A 21248-nucleotide genomic window follows, 5' to 3' on the forward strand; every position below is an offset into this window, starting at 1 on the left:
ATACGTTTGTAACTGGCATAACAAGTTAACAACCCCGTTTTCGTTCTTATTCAGTGATTGAGAAACTAAAGTACTTAGAGTTTTAACACCAATAACTGGCCTCTTTTTACACAACCAAGAACTAGCATTGTGGTCACCTCCACAATTGCAACATTTTAGAACAATTTTAACATTATTTTTTATTTTATGAAAACATTCTTTTGAGTCATGACTTTTGCTGCAATATCTACATTTGAAGTTACTCTCACATTTATATGCAAAATGGCCCCATTTGCTACATTTAAAACATAACATAGGACTTTCCTTAAACAAATCGACCCGTTTATATCCAAGATAGGGAACAAATATTTTCTCTGGAACCTCACCTTTTATAAGTGCTATCACCTGTGGTTTTAGACTAGTTTCACCTTTCTGCTTAACCTCACGTTGTTTAGCCCAAACAACCCTTTCATCTACCAATAAATCATTTGGATCCATACATAAAGGGTAACCAAATACAATAACTTTAGTATACTTCCCATCATCCTTAGGTTTTTCTAGCATAATGTCTTCTCAAAGCCAGTGGTAGTTAAGAAATTCACAGCATTATTTATCATACTTAACTGTTATATATGGTCTATATTTACCTTCCTTAAACAATACTTCAAAATTTGGATTTTTTTTTTTATAGTCTTACCGTCCACTGCATCTTGTCATGATAATCCATTTCCAGTGCATTAGGAAAATACAAACACTTCCTTGAACTTGGCTCTTCATTATTGACTGCATGACCATTACCCAGAATGATAGTATTCGACTGCCATGTAGTACTAGGGCCACCAGTACAATCATCAACTATCAGACTTGAACGAGTATTGTTATTCACAACTTTCCTACTCACTGCTCTTAGTCTTTTATTGACTAAAAGATTTCCATCAATCTCAGCTACTTCCATCTCACTGACTTTTGTTTTCTTCGGTTTTTTCCTTCTTCTCCTAGATGTAGAAGCATAATTGATTTCACTTGCTTCACTAGTCGATAAAGCATCCTTGGTTGCCATAGTGAGGCAAGACGTTGAACAAGGTCCAATATAATGCAAAGAGCAATTAATTGCTTATAACCAGCAGAACAGCCAACAAGGCGCCGGAGCAAAAAAAAAACGCACGTCCGTTGTCGGCTAGAGCTCTTTCCAGACCGAGTGTTTTAAATCTGGAAATGGGAATATGAGGAACATGAATATATATATATATATATATATATATATATATATATATATATATATATGATATATATATATATATATATATATATTCCAGAAGCAGGAAAATTGTAGAAGGGTTAGCTTATTTTTTGGGGGGAGGATGGTTCACTTTCTTGTGTGCCAAGCAAATTTATATTGATTTTGTATAGAGATCCATAGTTTTAATGGTTAGGACACCCTTGTAACTCAAGAAACTACAGATTTGTGGTAGAAAATTAGACCACACATAAGAATAAACCAGTAAAACCATGTTTCAGCTGTAATATAGCCTTACTTAACATGGGACGCCCATAGCTGTGTTACATATGAAATAAGGAGTAATTAACAATATAATTAAGACACCTTGTGAATGCAATTTGTATCTTTTCTTTCTGAATGAGCGGATGTGATAGGCAGTGACATTTTTAGAATGTTGAGATCATCAGTTTGATTCTCCATGGAAACAGTGGTCCTGAAGTGACAAGACAGCTCAGCTTCGGAAATGCTGACATAACTTCCTTGGGTGGCGTGATGTCGAAAGTCGCTGCCTAAGCAGAACAGACCTGGTCCTGTGTCTCCATCCAGGTGGATGCAGATATGCTTTCTGAATCCGGTTTGAGGCTGTTTCTTGGGCGTGAACAATGATCTGTATTATGACATCATGAACTTGTGACGAAATTAGTGACGACACTTATTTGGGAGTGTCTTGTGTGTTAATTCGCTCTTGCGTCCGTGTGAGCTATTTCCCTACATAATGAGATGGTAAGTTAGCCAAAATGGGAGAACGCTACAGAGTCGGCAAAGGGCCAAGATGGCTCCTTTAACTGTGTTTTTGGTTAAGTGTGGTTTGACTGTATTTTGAATATTTGCTTCAATGATGTTCTTCTTCATTTGACCTTTTTATTTTGCTAGGAAATTATAGAAGCAAAAGCACAGGAAAAATAAGAGTGGCAGAATTTCACAGAAGACTTTTGCTAAAAAAAATTTGCATAGAATTTGAGTATGTTGGCCATTAGCAAAATACCACTCATTTTGGAATGGTGTTTTCATAAATGTTCAGTGGGTGACAAGCATGGAAGTTGTCTTGAAAAATCACGGGAAAAGAAATTATACGTACTAGCCATCTGAAATCCCAACATAACTCCCAGTCTCCAGGATGGTTATGTGGTTGGTGAAATTCGATATGAGGTCATTAAAACTGGTTAAATTGTCTGAATTCCCTGATTTTTATCTGATTATGTTCTGGGATTTGCCAAAACCAATTGTAGGTAGTCTGAAAATCTTCATAGATTTTCAATCTTAGCACCTTTTTTCAAGAGGCCCACTATCTTGATTAAAATGTATCATTCCATACGATTCACATCATCCAGTTACTAGTTTCCCATTAAAGAAATAAGATATATTATTGCTGATACAGTACTAACTTTCGAATTCTGGAAGTATACCTTATCTATGGAAGTATCATTCATTGACACTGAGGATGTAAGAGTGATACCGGTTGTAAACCATTGTTGGTTCATGATAAAACGAAGCAGGAATGTATCAGCATTTGTCGTTAAGTCATGGAATCATGCATATCTGCATAACTGAGGAGCATGGGATCTTTCAGTTATTCCAAATTTTTTTCCAATTTATTTTTCCGTAAGTTCAGACAGCTCTACCGGAATTGACAGGTTTGCCAGCATACGAGAACCAATGTAAGAATAACGCTACTGTTTTTTAGATGGTGTATAGTTCATTTTCGATTAAGTAAATGGTATTAGATTGCTGATGAGCATTGGACCCTTGGGCTACAAGGGGAGACACCTTCCAACAACCCTGGTACAACCTTTTCATGTACTTTTTCCAGTCATTCTTCTGATCAACCAAATGCTGTCATCATGGTCTCATAATGATTTTGGTGGCTCTGAGCTTCCACCAGCTGATTGGTATCTGGATCTGCTGTCCTCCATATTGAGGCACCAAGATTATTATTAATAGGGGTTAGTTTTTCCAGACCTCCGAGTCTCAAGTAGACTCTTCTCGGGATCACTACCCCTATGACCCCTTCTGCATGGGAGCCACACATGCTTCAGCACCACTGGTCCGTGCATTTACTTGCACTTTATGGCTTTTCTCAGTTTGTGAGAGAGATGTCTGGTACCGTCAGGGAATCTATGGCAGGTTTTACTAGGCAAAATGAGCCATCTTTTGTGTTTTCATCTATTTCCTTATACTACTACCTCTTCTCATTAGTACATATCCATCTTCTTACTTTACCTTTCTCTAAGTTTCCCTTCATTGATAACCTTTTATTCTGCCACATAGGTTTATTAGTGACTTGATATTCTTGTTAATTAGTGGCTTGATATTCTTGCTAAACTTCAATGAAACAATGATCATCACAAGGCATACTAAATATAAAATCATCCATGTGTAGTTACATATTGGAGAGAGAAATCAAACATCAGTAACATAATTCAGGTTTTATTAGCAAACTTGGTTTACAGCAGAGTGAAGGAATAAGATTATAGTACAGTATTAACAAACAAATAATGCTGCTGCAATAATCATAAAAATTAAGAAACTTTAATAGGGCATTCACTTTATTTGTAAAACAATACAAAACTGCTAGAAAATATTAGTTACTACACTCCCCTTAAAAAAAGGTAACCTTTAGAAAAATTTCTCACGTATTGCACCTTAGAATTAGCCAGTAGTAAATAAAAATAAGAGGGAAACAAACATGCCAGATTACAATCACTTGAAATGATATCTCATAACAATGACATAGTGGAACTTTTACTTCAGTCTCTCCCTCCCCCAGGAACAAACACAAGGAACATCTGCGAAACAAACAATCTGGAAGTACAGTGAAAAGTCTACTTCATAGCATTGTCAGCAGCTAACAAAAACAATAAAGGGGGTAAACACATTCAATGTATCAACAAGTAACCTATCTGTTGTACCCAACTATCGTAATATAAATTACAACATTTTTATTACTAACACACATCAAACTAAAAGGAAAAAAGTTTATTGGAATACATGTTCCACATCAGAAACATACCCTAAAAGCAGTATACAAAGACAGGAAGACAAAGTCACACTCTAGGGTAAGCCTGCGAGGATGTTCTGATAATCACTGCAAATTAGACTAGATGTCACGCTGAAAGTATATTATGACCATTTTATTATTACATATAGTGTTCAATTATTTGCAATATTATTAACCCCACCTACACTTTTTATTAGTACTGCCAAAATATGTTAATAAAACAAAATTTGGACTCTGCTGTTCTGCATTCTTTCCTATAAAAACATAAACCAACATTCAGAATTGCTTAAAAAAAATCTAACAAAATATTTTACTACCAGTTCACCTCACAAAATCAACTTAATCTTTGGTACAAATTGCACTTTCCTGGATGTCTGAAGTGTAGTTAAACCTGTCAAGTGATAACCAGATTGTAAGTGTACCTATGCATTTTATCACTGGTACAACAATAATACCCAAGCAAACTCTCTGTAAATCAAACCCCACAACCATGCCTTGCCTACAACATTAATTGCCTGTTGCAGAGAGTACACCACAACTTGTTTATTTGTACAATATTTTCTTTTTAGTACTATAGCAATAATTTCGTTACAAAGGTCTTTCACAATAATTTTGTTACAAAGGTCTTTCACATCTTAATTATGCCTCAAATTTTTTACCATATTTATCACCTTACTTTCAACAAAATACTACACAAATGTTATGGGTACACATTAAAATGAAATACAGAAGTTTCAAGTGAAAAGCATTTAAAAAGAAAAAAAAAAAGGTTCACGAGAAGTGTAAAAAAACTGGAATCTTGACAATTTCAGTTATTTAATACCAAGTCAATAAAAGTAGTCTTTATTACTTCAGTAATGAATTCAATGCACTAACACATTCGTCTGAGAATTATTCATTAGAAATAAAAACTGTTGCAATATGCATAAAGAGAATAACTTAATTTACATATCCTCAGATATTATTATGCCACTCACAAGATAATGAAATGAAAAAGTTAAAAAAAAATGCCATTAATAATCACAATAAAAACACCAAAAAAAACGTAAAAGAAAAATTTATTGCTATGAACATTACAATCTAATCAAAATGTCATTTAAATCATTTCATTTCATTCACATTGCTCTCAACATTACACCAAGATACACGAGTACAAAACCTTCATTATCAGTCCACTACAGGATTCCTCTTGACAAGTCAATATTTTACCTTCCAAAATATCTACTGCAACATGAAATTCAAAACATTTCCATTTTGTTAGTTGACAAAATCTGGGTTTTCAATTACTGGTTTCATACAAATGCATCAAACGAGAACAAACTGAAAAGTACTCTAAATCTCAATACAATCCCTACCAGCGTCAATATACATTAGGTATGTACACTGAATGCAATTTTGTGACTCGAGCATTTATCACCGGAATGTGACCAATTTGGATCACTTACTGAAAACTTAGATTAAAAAAGAAAAAACCATGTACACAATGAAGCACTGTAATGCGATATACTGCAATGTGATACTGAACACACTTGGAAATACAGCCAAAAGTTTCCTAATCACCTCTACCATCATTTATCACCATTAACAATAAATTTTAACTGCACAGCTGGAGCAAGTATGCTGTGAAAGCTTTCAGTCCAATGCTGAACTTGAACAATTTTCTTTCTTCTTGCCAGCACATACCCAGTAGTCATTTAAACAAAAATGTTCTAATAAAATTTTGAGGTACCAAGGTGTGACAATACTGCTTGGTTTGGACCATTCAAATATATTCTTATTCTAGTTCTCTACTAGTCTCTTGAGTATAAGTAAAAAAATTATTTTTACACTCTACAAACACCAAATCTTACTGAAAATAAAAATTCCTTGATGAAAGAAACATGCTCGCACATTCAACAAATCATTCACAAACTTGTGTGGCAACAGCTAAGCCTTCAATCTACAGATCATTAACAATACAGTACACAGAGGAGAATGTAAGACTTAATTTCCTTCACTGCGACATTATGAAGCATACACCTAAAGCTTAGTATAAAAAAAAAGTCCTATTTAATAATACCTATCATCCAATATGAGACTGTTAGAAACCCCCTCGTCAATCATTATATTAAAGTGATCCTGAACATCACTGGTTTTGTCAGACTAAAGACCTAACAGGCTTTGGCTAACAATAAAAAAGGAAGTTAATCATTCACACTTACATTAGAGAATTATCACATGGCTGAGATTCAAAGAGACAGACCACAAAACACTCTGATCTGCTCTGTCTTAAAGTATAGGCTAAATAAATATTTATATATGTATATATATTATATTACATCGTGATCTAGTCGTAATATTGTTAAATATTTACATTCCTTAGCTCCTAAACCATAACAAAATATTTGAGCTATTAGAAATGAAATTCACATCTATCAAGGCAGCAACACGAAAAGGCTAAGAAAATACATTATAAAAATTTTGATAAAAACAACGTCCAGCAAAAATCGCATGGCCATTTGATTTTGTTCTAAAATAATAAACTAGGTAAAAATGCCACATATATATACTGGAAATAAATACAAGAAAGAAGCAAGATTATGTACAAGTGTTACAACCACACTCTTTAATACCCTTCACCTGATCGCCGCTTCTAAAACAGTGATCACTACATCTCATTATTCATCCAGTGTAAACATCTAACTGGGATATTATGCTATGATCATTATTTATTAATTTTTTTATTTATATCCATTTGAAGTCCATTTCCAAAATACAGATGTACCAACCATTTCTTCTTAATTGATGATAATCACAGATATTGGATTGGCAGTTGAAATGAAAAAGCACTTACAGTAAAGTTTATCAATGCTGATCTTGCATAACAGAAGCGCTGGCAGCATATTAATAGGCGTTTACCCTATTGACATTCGTTTTTTAATAGAGTAACGAGCAAATATCTCAAGCTGTCTAATCAAAATAGGGTACACAGTACAGCACAGCATCAAAACAATGATAGATGTTCATTGGGTGCAGACACTAAGGATCATTCCAGTATCTAGCAATAAGGATGACGATTACAATGCACCTAATACAATGTTCAAAACATGCAGATTCTAACTGATTTCTTGCTTGAAATTCCAGTGATATCCAACTTTACAGACTTTACTTCTTAGGCCATGATGGTGTCAATACCAACAAAAAGAAGGGCTGATATATTCTGACAGCTCAAAAATAACCAGCTTTCAATGACGAGAAATTTTGGCAGACTTGAAGTCAAATGAACGTGAGCAGCAGTACTCAAACAACTCAAAATATGTAATAATGTGTGCTAATGATGACTATCATCCTTGGGGATACAACCCATTACCCACTGAAGCAGTGCAACAACAGTTCAAATCCCCAAAGAAGGTTATTGTCAGCATCTATTTTAAGGCAATAATGCCTGTTCACTTTGTGTATAAATATGTACAGTATGTATATCAGTTTCTCAATATATATGACTAACTCCTTGCCCGAAAACTTTCACAGCTGAAAATTAAGTTACCTTGATAAATTATGATGTAAAAAGTGTGCGAGTTTTACATGAAAATATAAAAATAAAAAAAAAGCCTGTTCAAAAGCCAAGAGGTATAATGAATTTTTCTCGGGCTTATTACAGCTAATAACAAACTATTATAATTACTATGCAGTTATCCTAAGAAAAACTAACTAAGGAACTTTGCTGTATTCACTATGAAAGTAATTCTGATTCTGCATAATTGTTTAAAAAATCACAGAGATACTTGAGAGGTTCTAATTTGGTAACTTCATATGAAAAATCTACAGTAACACATTAAGACATCAATGCCACTTCACAGCTGCCAAATGCAAGACTCGCAGTCATTTCAAAGAATATTTTTTCTTGACAATATCATACTTTGCATAGAAGGAAAATTCTAAATCAAATATATAGTAAAAAGGTTTTGTATTCAATGATAAGAAAAAACTAACTCTATCTACACATTGAAAGACTCGTTCTAGCAATCACCTTTAGCGGTTATAATTTTGCTGAGAGAAACTACACTTTGTAAATGAGATCACAACAGCAACATATTGAATAGCTTCACCTATTGTTTACCAGGAAGCCTGGAAGAATAAAATGAGGTTTTGAATAAAATATATTGAAAAGCCAGCACAAATATCCTAATGCTTGTCAAGTTGGCTAGGGTCACCTTTTTCATATAAGTATGTGAGCAAACAAATCATTGTTAGGACATGGCATTATTAATCAAGGTACCTTGAATCAAAATTTCTTGAAGAAAATCCAATCTACAAGTTACCTCTCAATGAGGTCCCATATTTTAAAGCTACTCATTAAAATGGAGGAAACCACGGTTGCTGATGCACATTGCTAATTCGAATGAGCTCTGAATCCTCATCACAATAGAAACATCATATCATACAATAAAACCTAAGGATGACAAATGCATGGCAGCAAAAAAATATTGTATAAAAATAAGGCATGACAAATGCATGGCAGCAAAAAAAATATTGTATAAAAATAAGGCATAAGTTTAAAATTGAAGTTTTAAAGCAATATTATAACCTACATTACCAACCTTCTACTACACTATCCCAAGCTTATAAATTTAAAACATTTAAATGTACTGTACCAGTCTGTCCATATTGTAAACCTGCATTTACTAACCCTAATGTAGCTACACAATGCTAACATATTAGAAAAAAAAATCGCTTCCATAATTAAGCATCCTCTTAAAGACAATTTTCTCAATCGATTCCAATCTGCAAAGGTGTCTAAAATAAAGTATCCAGAAGTATTTATAGGAAAGGAAGCCAAATGGGCAAAGATACCTTTTTAAAAGTACATATACAAATGTGAATTTCTAAAATAAAATGTTTTGTAGACTTGTTACAGTAAAAATAATGTTGGGATGTAACATAAAAAGCACAACAAAAAATTGGGAACCTTACTTAAAAACAAACTGTTTGAGTTGTTCCAAGACTACTACTGCACCCTACATTACATTTGACCAAAAATGTTGTTCATGACAGATGCAGCTACAACAAAAATTTTAGTATAGCTACTGAAAATAGAGACTTATTAAAGACAGAGGTGGTGAAGGGCCCATCACTAATGGTTATTAATGAAATGCCAAATCATTAAACATGGAATAATCTTTTATCACCTTCAAGTCCTTTCAACCAACAACCAGGAATTCTTTAACATCCTCTTGTACATAATCTTGTACTGTTGTTGTGTTAATCTGGTGTTTCACAGAAACACACCCAAAATGTACTTAAGGCCTTGTAAATGACTTGACACCAAGTCATTTAGTAATGATTTATGTAAAACAAAACCATCAATAATAACAACAATATCTATGAAACATAGTCAAAGAAAAAAAAAACCTTTACTAAAACTGTCTTACTGGAGGGTGAGTAGGCAGGTGCTAAATACAAGTGTCAGGAGAATGGCTGGAATAAGACTGCTTTCCTCTCACTGCTTTTGTCTTGCTAATGTCCCCCTTGGTTAAAGCTATGGGGTCTGTACTACTCTTTCTAGGATTGCCAAGTGTAACTAATGCGCTGGCTATAGCCAAACCACCTGCAAAAAACAAAAAATTATATTTACTTACTAAACATACCAAATTTGTAACTAATTTGTATTTTTCATAACTAACAAACCTGAGGTCTTAACATTAGGATTTACTAGCGCCAAGCTGGAAACAAACCGGTAGAATTAAAATTACACTTGTGAGATCCAGGGACTAATGGCATCTATTACCAGGTCACGGGGCCATGTATACCCAGAATGCCCACGGCCCTACCTGTGACCCATCAGTTATATTTCTAACCCAGTTTAGACTGCTAGAGGAGTGGTTCGAGGTGGGCCTTCAACTGTTAAGACCTCAGGTTTGTTAGTTATGAAAAATACAAATTAGTTACAAATTTGGTATTTGTTCATACACGAAACAAACCTTCGGTGTCTTAACATTAGGGATAGACTTACTATTGGAGGGAGGTAAGTCTCTACAACTGACTGGGAGTTTGCCACCTTATCCATTTCCGAATATATAGGGAAATTCTAAGAGAATGGACAATGAACCTAGGACCAAAGATATAAGCGGACCATTTGGTTTTCCTCCCACCCCTGGGTGTAGATACCATTCTACTGTTTACTCTTGTCCCTTGCGACTGGATCCACCTTCACCCCTCTTTTCCTTATCCAGAGGGGTGTGTTGCTACTGAAAAGTATATCATCAGCTAAGATAGCTTCACAGTATGGCTGACCATCTCACCTGCATCTAGTCCGTTCCAGCACATGACGGTACTCTCCTTCATATTGCCCGTAGTTAAAGGAGTAGGAAGAAAGTAGTAAAGAAAAAAGACCAGTCATCCCATTCATTCTACTTTCATACCTTCATCTTAGACTAGACGCAAACTGACCCGCCAGGGGCACTGGATGAACTATATCACTTGTTGGGCCGCCACCACTGGACCCAAGGAAAAGGTGTCCAAGGATCTATGGGCAACATCTTTCAAATAAAATGAGGTGAAAGTTGTTTAGCGCTTCCACACGCCAGCTTTCAGAATTTTATCCACAGACATGTTCTTTTCTTAATGCCAGGAAGCACTCCACACAACCCTGATGTCATGAGCTCTAGCTCCCACCTGGCTATCTGACCCTCTGTCTTCTGCAGTATAAGCATCTCTGATCGTCTCCCTTAACCAAAATGATATTGTATTCTTGGACACTTCCTTCTTGTTCCGTCCTGTACTTACGAACAACCTCTGGCCCACACCCCGGCCTGAGGTGCCTTGTTCTCTTTAAGTACTCCCTTAGTGCCCTGACGGGGCACAGGAGCATCTCAGCTTTGTCGTTGTCCACAAAGTCTGCCAAGGAAGGTATGGTAAAGAGTCGAATCTGCCGTCTACTATTGTTGGATTTTTGGGTCTTTGCCACGAATTCTGGGACAAACTCACACACCATTGATCTCCAACCTCTCGAGTGCTTTATGAGATATGAGAGGCCATGTAGCTCCCCTCCCCCACCCTTTTGGTTGAGCCAGGGCCAATAAGAAGACTGTCTTCAGGGTCAGGCTCCTATCGTGGACTGCCTTAGTGGTTCGTGGGGGGTTTTTTGTCAGACTACTCAGTACCTTGGTCAGATCCCAATCTTGGGGCTTTTAGCTCCTTTGGTGGGCATGACTGTTCAAAGCTCCTCATCAGCATGAACCAACTCCCATGAAGACGATAGTCCACTCCTTTCATTCGTAAGACTGAGGCTAGAGCAGCCCTGTACCCCTTCACTGCGATACAGACATATGTTTTTCTGTTCTGAGATATATCAGAAAGTCTGCTAACTGCTGAATAGTGGTACCGAGTGGAGACACGTTCCCTCTACGACACCAATCACAGTATGCTGACCACTTCCTTGGTATACTGTCGCAGATGATTTTCTGATATTACCTGCCATCTGAGTTGCTGCTTTCTGCGAAAACCCTCGCTCTCGGAGGAGATACTTAGTCTCCACCCGTGAAGCAATAGGGACTTCACCGACTGGTGGTAACCTCTCCACGTGAGGCTGACACAGAAGGTTGCTCCATGGAGGTAAACTCTCTTGGCACATCTACTAGGAGTTCCAGTAGGTCTGGAAACCACTCTGCTTTCGGCCATAACGGGGCTACCAGGGTCATCTTGAGGTTCTTAGACCGCATTACCCTGTTCAGAACCTTGACGGATTAGACAAAAATGGAGGGGGAATGCTGTACACGTCCAGAATTGTCCCAGGGGTGTTGTAGCGCATCTTCTGCTACTGCCTCTGCGTCCGGGACTACTGAACAATACACTTCCAACTTTTTTGTTGTACCTGGTTGCAAATAGGTCTATGATCGGTCCTTCCCACAACATGAGCATCCTGTCCACTACCTGTTGGTGTAGGACCACTCCGTTCCCAGAATCTGATCCCTGCGGCTCAACTTGTCGGCCACTAGTTTTTCTTTTTCCCGGAATATACCTGGCCTTGATGTCTACCAGGTTCTCTATAGCCCACTGGTGAAGTTGAACTGTCATCACATGTAACTGCCGAGAAACTAGGCCTCCTTGCTTGTTTATATAAGCTACTACTGTGGTGTTGTCTGACATCAATACCACTGAGTGTCCCTTTACTCTCTCCCTGAATTCTTGTAGAGCCAGGAAAGCTGCTTTCAACTCCAGCACGTTTATATGGAGTTCTCTGTCCTTGCAACTCCATTTTGCTGACACCATCAACTCCTCCATATGGGCTCCCCAGCCTTCTAGTGACGCATCTGAGAACAGCAAGAGGTCTGGGGAGGATTGTTGAAGGGGGACACCCACTGTCAGATTGTCGTCGTCCACCCACCACAGCAAGTCTTTCTTCACTTCTGCCGACAGGGAATTTGCTCGTAACGGGTTGATCTACTGTTGGTGACCAAAACTCCTTCATCCTCCATTGCAGGGACCGAAGGTGTAGCCTTCCTTGTGGTACTAGCTTCTCCAGGGATGTTAGGATTCCCAGCACCACCTGCCACTGTCTTGCTGGCTGTGTCTGCTTTCGAGAAAGGCATTCACCACTTGTTTGCATTTCTCTACTCTTTGGTCTGTCGGGAATACTTTGGCTTGTGTTGTGCTATCACCATTCCCAGATATTCCAAACGTTGACTTGGATCCAGCTGCGACTTCTGCTGATTCACCACAATACCTAGGCTGTGACAAAGCTGCAGGAGGGCCGCCCTGTCCCTGAGTAATTTCTCCCTGGACTTTGCTATCACCAGCCAATCGTCCAGATATCTTATTAGCCTGATCCCCTGAGCATGCGCCCACGCCGACACGAGGGTGAACACTCTTGTAAAAACTTGAGGAGACGTTGTCAATCCGAAGCACAGGACCTTGAATTCGAAAGCTTTCCCTGCAAGACTGAAGCGGAGAAATTTCCTTGAAGACTGATGGACTGGCTGGATCTGAAAGTATGCGTCCTTTAAATCGACTGTCAGCATAAAGTCTCCGATTCTGACTGCTTGTAGAACCGTTTTCGGAGTTTCCATCTTGAAAACTGGTTTTTCCTTATAAACAGATTCAGCGTTGACAGGTCTATTACTGTCCTCCACTCCCCGTTGGCTTTGGGTACCAGGAAAATCCTGCTGTAGAAGCCTTTTGTCGGACTGCATACTTGTTGCACAGCGCCTTTTTTTCCATTTCATCTTCTTCACTTCGTCCTGCAGAATAGTGGCCTTCTGAGATTTGTGGGCATAAGTGACGTGGGGTAATGGTTGATCTGTCAGGGGCGGGGTTACCTCGAACGGAATCAAATACCCGATCCTGAGAACATCCACCACCCACTGCTCTGCCCCTAGTTCCTGCCACACCTTCCAGTGATTTGCCAGGCAACCCCCCACTGGTGTGGCCGAGTGATGGGAGGCGCCCATCCTATCTTCTTGAGCCTCTCCCTCTTCCCCTATTGCCCCTTCCTCTGTTCTTTCATTGTGAAAGGGCCTGATGAGTTTATCCTCTTTGGGGAAGAGGGTCTTGTGACTCTATTAGGGATGCTATGTCTCACTGTTCTTCTTTTCGAGACATCTGCTGTTGTCTTCCCTCCAAAGGAGTAGTTTGGCTGTTTTAGACGTTTTCCTAACTGCCTGTTGCACCAACCTATCGTTAGTGTCCATCCTTCTTCTATCTATCGCCTCTTCCAGTGATGACCTCTGGCAACAGTAGTTGCGATTCCAAGATATCCCCATTCCTCATTGCTAACAGGGAATCCAAATCCACATTGCGGCTTAGTCTAGCCAATGCTGCATCTCTCCTCATTAGCAGGATATTTGCCCAAACATTGGCACTTACGTTTGTCAGGTACGCAATCGCCTTGGACCCTGACTGTAGTAATCTAATGAACAATGGTTCATCCACTACTTTCCTTGTTGCTTCCGAGGATGCAATTTTCGCCACTGCTGTTGACCAAAGGTCTAACCAGGACGCAGCCTGAAAGACAGAAGAAGCTGTTGCTTCTAACGTAGCAGCCTCTTGGTACGTCATCGAAGGGCACTCCATTTTAACCTGATCCAAGGTTAATCCAGGCCTTAACCTTACAACATTAGGGTTCATTTGTCTAGACAGCAAAGGGACCTTCGGTGTGTGATAATATTTCCTTTGTTTTATCATTGGAGGGGAATAAATTTAAATGATCTATTAGATCTTAAGGAATTACCCCCTCCCTGCAATCTTTGCGTTTACGTGTTGCAAGACCGATTCCGCATGACTCGAACAAGGCAATTCATACGACACCTTGGTATCCCTCTTTAGTCCAAACGCCATGTCAATTCCAGGAGGAAGCATACTGGCCGGTGTTTCTGTCTTCTCCGAAAGGCTATTGAATTGACGAATCAAATCAATAACCTCTGCATACGAGGCCAGAAACTCTTGGTTTTCTCCTTCCTCCGGCTTCTAGTGTACCACTCTCCGTCACGAGGGATGTTGTCTCGCCTCTATCTTCTGACAGACGGCCCGGAATTCCACGGCCGCCTGCCCCTACGGCCGCGGTCTCTTTGATCTTTGCTGGCCGCTGTTGGCTCGATCCCAGATAGTCAGCAGGGGAACGAGAACGTCTCACTCTTTCTCTGCTCACGGATCTAGAGCAAGAATCTCGTCTAGATCTCCACGATGAAGGCTCCCTTAAGACAGAGGTAAGTTCGTCTCTATTAGCATTGGCATCGTTTTCGAGCGTCGGCAGAGCCCGGCCTCGGCCTTCTATCCAGACGGACACTGCCTTCCACGAACGTATCCGCCAGGTTGCCAACTCTCTATTTTTCGTACTTTTAATAGGAGCCTTATCGTCCTTCGTACGTATTTTGAACGGACCTTACGGGCGAAACTGGGACCTGCATTCCATCCTCTGCTGCACCTTCGCCGCCAACGTCGATTTTACCAGAGGTATCGCAGTTTTTGCGATCCGAACTGGCAACTCCGCCTCGGCCGCTAGCTCGCCGGCCGTCACCTCTCTCGCTTGTTCGGACTCTTGCGAACGGCTTCGTCTGCCAACCTTGTGCTTAATAGCCACTGATTTTCCGACCTTCTTGCTGACTTGGAAATGACAGTCTTGGTCCGAAGAAGAGGAAGAATTGATTCTTCTCCTCTGGCCCGAGGATCCGCCAGGAACTCCCGAATCCTCCTCCAACGCTTGGACGGCGCTCGCCGTGACGTTTATCGGACTTATGCGATGACGCCGAACTAGAGGAAGACGAAGAAGGCGAATCACACTTTTTCTTTTTGTCTCTCTTATTCATTCTCTCCTCTATATCCTGTAATTTCTGCATTACAGTTTGCATTGACGGGTCAGAAGGCGTATTAGCGTCTGGGTGGCAGCGAAAAAGGCGAGAATCGGTCTGTGACGTCATCACGCCTGCCATCTCAGAGTGTGACGTATGTTGTGACGTCATCCCTCTCGTAGGGAGAGACTGAGAGGTTTCTGCTGGCAACCGCACGTTTGCAGCCAAACTACCTCCCACATTCTGCATCGCTGTAAATACTGAGTGGGATGGTGAAGCCGCGGCATTAATTCCCATAAATTGCAAGCCCGGGGGATGAGGAACATTCAGCGCTGCCGGACCCTGCTGGAACCGTGACGTCCATATAATGCGCAAGCAGACCATCCAAGGTTGGTACGCCTGGTAGGCCTAGCGCTGACCACGTACCATCTAACCTATGCGCTTGAGTAGCAGGAGTCTGGAACAAAGATGGCGGATCTCCCCCTCTACTTGCTGGGAACAAAGAGAGTGCAAATTATTCATAAAATTACCCAAGGCCCCTCCTGACGTTCCGATACAGAACCGCTAGGAGAAACCGAAGGGGTGATGAGACAATTCAAAAGCAGGTGGAGAAACATATGGAGCAGCCTGGTTTATTACCGATACAAAAGAAGCCGGTAAGGTTTGGTCATCCAAAGATGGCGTCACCCCCTTCCTTTTGTATTGGCTTTTCCATAGAACTTCTTCCACTGTTCCACCGACCAACCGCGACAAACAGAACACGGATTAGTAACCGTACATACGTTTTCCCTGCACCTACTACACCGTGGATGAGGATCCGTCGACACCGAAGTTAGGAACCTAGAACATGGAAAGCCACTGACTCCTGGGCATTTCCTCCTTTGTCCTCCTCTTTCGAAGCGGTAGACGATCCCGATGTTGAGGCAAAATTCTCCATCATACCACGTATACACTCTTACCACACACTGATCACACTTGGAAAGAAAAGGAATGAAAAAGGTACAAAAGAAAAAATGAAATGGATAAAGAATGGGCAAACTGAAAAACCGGCTTTAAATGAGATAGACAGTAACACGTCTTATCTTAAAGGCGGTAGGTAAAATAAACTGATGGGTCACAGGTAGCCGTGGGCATTCTGGGTATACATGCCCGTGACCTGGTATAGATGCCATAGTCCCTGGATCTCACAAGTGTAATTTTAATTCTACCGGTTTCCAGCTTGGCGCTAGTAAATCCTAATGTTAAGACCGAAGGTTTGTTTCGTGTATGAACAAACATTTATTTGTCAGTTATTCACAAAATTCCGAGGTCATAATAATAATGATAATAACTTGAGTTAACATTTTAATAAATTAAAAGCCCTTTCCTAAACACACCATTGTTTTCACAACTATGGACCCAAGTGTACCAACTTTTTATATTAGGAACTCCACTGTGCATGTGCCACATGACTCCATCAGGCCACAAGATAATGTTCCTAATTCCTTTGTGCTATCTGATAAGTAAAGGGAAGAGAGGATGGCACTGGAAATTAGAAGTAATAGTCTAGTGTTGTGTTTGTTGCTATGAATAGCCAAATTCACAGATTAAAAAGGAGGATTGAAGCAGGTGAACTCTTGAAGAGAAGGATGTAGCTGCAAGAACTCCAACTGCACTTCACGACATTTGATGGAGTCAGCAATAAACCTATAAATCACTGCTGCCTCCTCAATTAATGAATTTGCAGTGAAACAAGCCAAGGGACATAAAGGCTGGTACACAGGACACACACACACACACACACACACACACAATCACCAATGACTGCCAGATTACAATGGTTAAAGTCATGAAGAGAAAAATGATGAATATCCTGGGTTGCTGAAGAGAATATAGCATATTGAATTTAGTCCAATGGCCAAGTGCTGCAACCCATAAAGTCATTCAATGCTGAAACAGAAATTGACAGTAAAAAGATTAGTGTAACAAGAGGAAAACCTTGCAATTGAACTATGAATCACTTGTTAGGAGAGGGTGAAGGATGGAATAAAGAAAATATTGACAGATAGGGCCACTTCCTTTTGGTACTCTCACTGGAGATACTGGATAGTCTCCAACCGTGAAGAGATAGGGACCCTACCGACCAGGAAAACCTCACAATATGCAGTTGGCAAAGGAGGTTGTCCAGGGGGGAATCTCTCTCAGTGCATCTTATCAGCAGAGCCAGGTCAGGAAACACTCAGCATGTGGCCACAAGGGAGCCACCAGGGTCATTCTGAGGTTTTGAGAGATCATTACCCTGTCAATTACCTGAGAAATCAGACAAAAGGGTGGAAAGGCGCAGGCATCCAGATTGTCCTAAGGGTGTTGCAGAGCATCTTCTGCCGCAGCCCAATGATCCTGGAATGGTTACGTTTCTCCGTGCTAAGGTAGAATTAGGGCAAACGAATCTGGAGATCTTAGAAAGGGCAGCATGTCTTCTTTTCAATAACTAATTGGCCCACATATCTGCTGTTAGGCAAGCCAAATACAAGATGGTCCTGCCACCCAAAGATCAGCCTCCTACTGTCTTCTTTCTTACTTTTTACTGCCTTCATGATTTTCCTTCTTTCATATAAGCTCATAAACTGGATCAAATACTTGGGTCTTCCAATAAACACATAACTATGGTAAAATTTAAAGCTCCAAGCCTTATCATGAATATTTCACAAAACAAAAATGTAAAAAATTATGCTTTCTTGCACACCAAATAAGCTTGAAACGATAACACCATGCACACTAAATCCTTACATACACAATACATATGCAGTAAATGTGCCTCACTGTTGAACTCCTCAGTTCCTGAGTCCTTTATTCCTTTCACCGTTGGGACTGTGGAACAGCCTCCAAGAGGATGTCGTGCAGTTGGATCAGAAATTCTAGCGAAAATGCAATGTATTACATACTACCCTTATAATATTCTTCTTGCATTTTAATACATTTTTATCTATTTATTAATTTTTGTTTTCTTTTTTAATAAGTGGGATCTCTTCTTTCTGTATTTCCCTTTACTTCCCCTTACGTCTTCCTAATGAGCACCATATTCTTTGGAAGAGTGCATTTCAAGTCAATAGCCCCTATGGACTTGCTCCATATGAACAGGTCTCATCTACTGAGTAAATACTAACAATAATGAGAAGAAAATATTTGAAATTTACCTGGATGACCTAGTGGAGTATAAGACTCCGTGCCAGTGGGTAGCTGCACCAGGAGTGAGAGGACGGCTGCACGGTTGCCACAACATGGCTCCAGGGCAATAGGACTTGGATTTACCTATTCAAAAAAATACAGAAGTTATTTATTTATAAAAAAGCAAAAATATGTTAATACAACTGCAATGACAAAGCTATGAATACTGAAAAATACTTTGCTGTGAAAATACCTGGGATGTTCCATTATTATGTTTACACTATTTACAAAGTTAATCAAAGGCATCAAAGGTTGCATAATTAAAATATACTGTACGTACCTTTTTCCCTTTCTTCAGAGTACTAATACTTTCAAGTAACTCAGAGGACAAGCTATCTGGTGAAGTTGCATTTGCAACTGCTTTATGATTGATGTTGTTAGTTATGGAATAATTTAAATGGGGTGTTTTACAGTTGGTATTAGAATTAAGCATGGAATTGAGGTTTTCAGTGTTTGCAATGTTATGGTCATTAACAAGAGAATTGGTGGTTCCATTTGTTTCTGATACTAAATAATTTCCCACAGTTGGGTGTGTAGTACAAGTCTGTGTGTAGGCAGTATTTACAGAGTCTGTGGCATCATCACCAGTTCCTCTAGGATACAATTCAAGGAGAATAGGGCGAAATGGTCGGGATGCCATTGCTTCCATCTCCACCAGCAGGCGCTAACAAGGAACAGAAGTATTTTCCATTACAATCAAAATACACAATGTTGCCTAATAACAAGAAAATCATCTCCAATTTACATTTGATTATGAAAATGGATTTATTTTACAACTTATTTTCCAAAAGCATGTTTTTCTGTACAACACAACAGCACATAAATTACGCTAAAAGAGTTGCACAGTATCGTAATAACATACCTGTCTCCGTGTATAGATATCATACTTCTGTTTTATTTTCCATAATATAGCTGCTAACGTTAACAATATCAAGAAGCATCTGAAAAGTTGAAAGTTATCACTTTTATGAATCAAAATATAATTTAAATAATATTACAACCAATATTCTTTATTTCAATCACAAAATTTGTATACCGAGAATGTTTCACAACAAATTGGGAAAAAAATCCTCTTTCACTTGCATTTCCATTCTAATTATTCTTTTAAGAACTTTGTCCCCGATCCTACTATTTTCCCAGTTTCAAAAGCTTTTGCCTCAAACTTTTTACCCAACAATGCTGTCATCTGCACCAAACAAAGCATGTGGTATGTGCATCTCTGGGATTGGTAATACATAATTCTTTCTTATCTATATTCAGCAGGGCTTTTTATAATTACTATAAATACAATTAATGATCTCCAATCTGTTATAAAATAATATCACAATGCTTTATTATTTCTTCTAAACAGACTTCTTATTAACTTATTATGCTGAGCAACTACTTTTTTTATCTACAGTGGTTCCTCTATTGTCACTTACTTCCCCACTTTTACCATTTATTCTACACTCCTTTCTACACCTATCTTTTCCCTTGTATGTTTCAGTTATTGTTTAGCCTTCACTTAATGAATGTGAGACTACACAAAGATGATGTAACATAACTTAATTAAATAAACAAATTACTATTCATAGTTCCAGTTTGTAAATTCAACAGCCCTACATATACCCTAATAAAAAACCTACAAAATGAAATGCAGATCTACTGTAAGCACTAATTTTTTGCCACTGTAGGAGGGTATCACTTGAAGGTTTCCTTTGCATAACACAAGACAATTATTTAAGGTTCTCTTCTGTTAATGAACCTTTAACCCCTACCTGTTCTACTTCTTTCAATTATTTTTTGCCTGTTCCCTTTCATTTATTCAACATAATTGTGTAATTTATTCTGCTTTACTCCATTTTAATTTTTCTAGAACAAATCCTTTGGCCGAGACTAGAATGCATCCCAAGATTTTAGCAATCATGGAATTCCAATCTTCTCTATTTCTTGCCAACTACATCAGTTCTGCCAAAGGTTCAGTTCCTCTTTGGACAAGTGGATTTTGCACTCGGATACCAATCCGGTGGTCCAAAGTTTGATTCTCAGCTCGGCCAATGCAGAACCAGAGAAATTTATTTCTGGTGATAAAAATTCATTTCTCGATATAATGCGCTTCGGATACCACAATAAGCTGTAGGTCCCGTTGCTAGGTAACCAACTGGTTTTTAGCCACGTAAAAATATCTCATCCTTTGGGCCAGCCCTAGGAGAGCTGTTAATCAGCTCAGTGGTCTGGTAAAACAAAGATATACTTAACTTAATCTGCCAAAAGTTAAACAAAACATATGTATACTTACAAAGAGAAAATGGAAAAAAACTGGATGAGATCCAACTTCGGATGCTGGGAAAACGATACGATAATTTCAATGGGTGGAGTAAAGTTGTAGACATATACATGGAAAGTAGTACTGTTATCAGCTGAGCCAAATGTGTACTCGGAAGCACTAAATCTCCGCTTGATTCTCGTCCCAGTGAAATTACGAATAATCCAAGATTCGTGGCTCTTGGCTGAAAATCAAAGCAACATTATGCTCTGCAAT

At 39.0% G+C, this 21248-nt stretch overlaps 1 protein-coding gene across 1 annotated transcript in view; it reads right to left on the reverse strand.

Moving 5' to 3' along the window:
* Nucleotides 1–3669: 3669 nt before the first annotated feature.
* Nucleotides 3670–21248, reverse strand: part of LOC135207332 (attractin-like) — a 135132-nt gene continuing 117553 nt past the window's right edge. The window contains 5 exon segments of the mRNA XM_064239032.1: nt 3670–9843; nt 18697–18811; nt 19008–19391; nt 19590–19668; nt 21006–21216. Coding sequence (XP_064095102.1) covers nt 9689–9843; nt 18697–18811; nt 19008–19391; nt 19590–19668; nt 21006–21216 — 944 coding nt within the window. The 3' untranslated portion in view covers nt 3670–9688.

The sequence above is a fragment of the Macrobrachium nipponense genome, chromosome 32, assembly GCF_015104395.2.
Source record: "Macrobrachium nipponense isolate FS-2020 chromosome 32, ASM1510439v2, whole genome shotgun sequence".
Lineage (NCBI taxonomy): Eukaryota > Metazoa > Arthropoda > Malacostraca > Decapoda > Palaemonidae > Macrobrachium > Macrobrachium nipponense.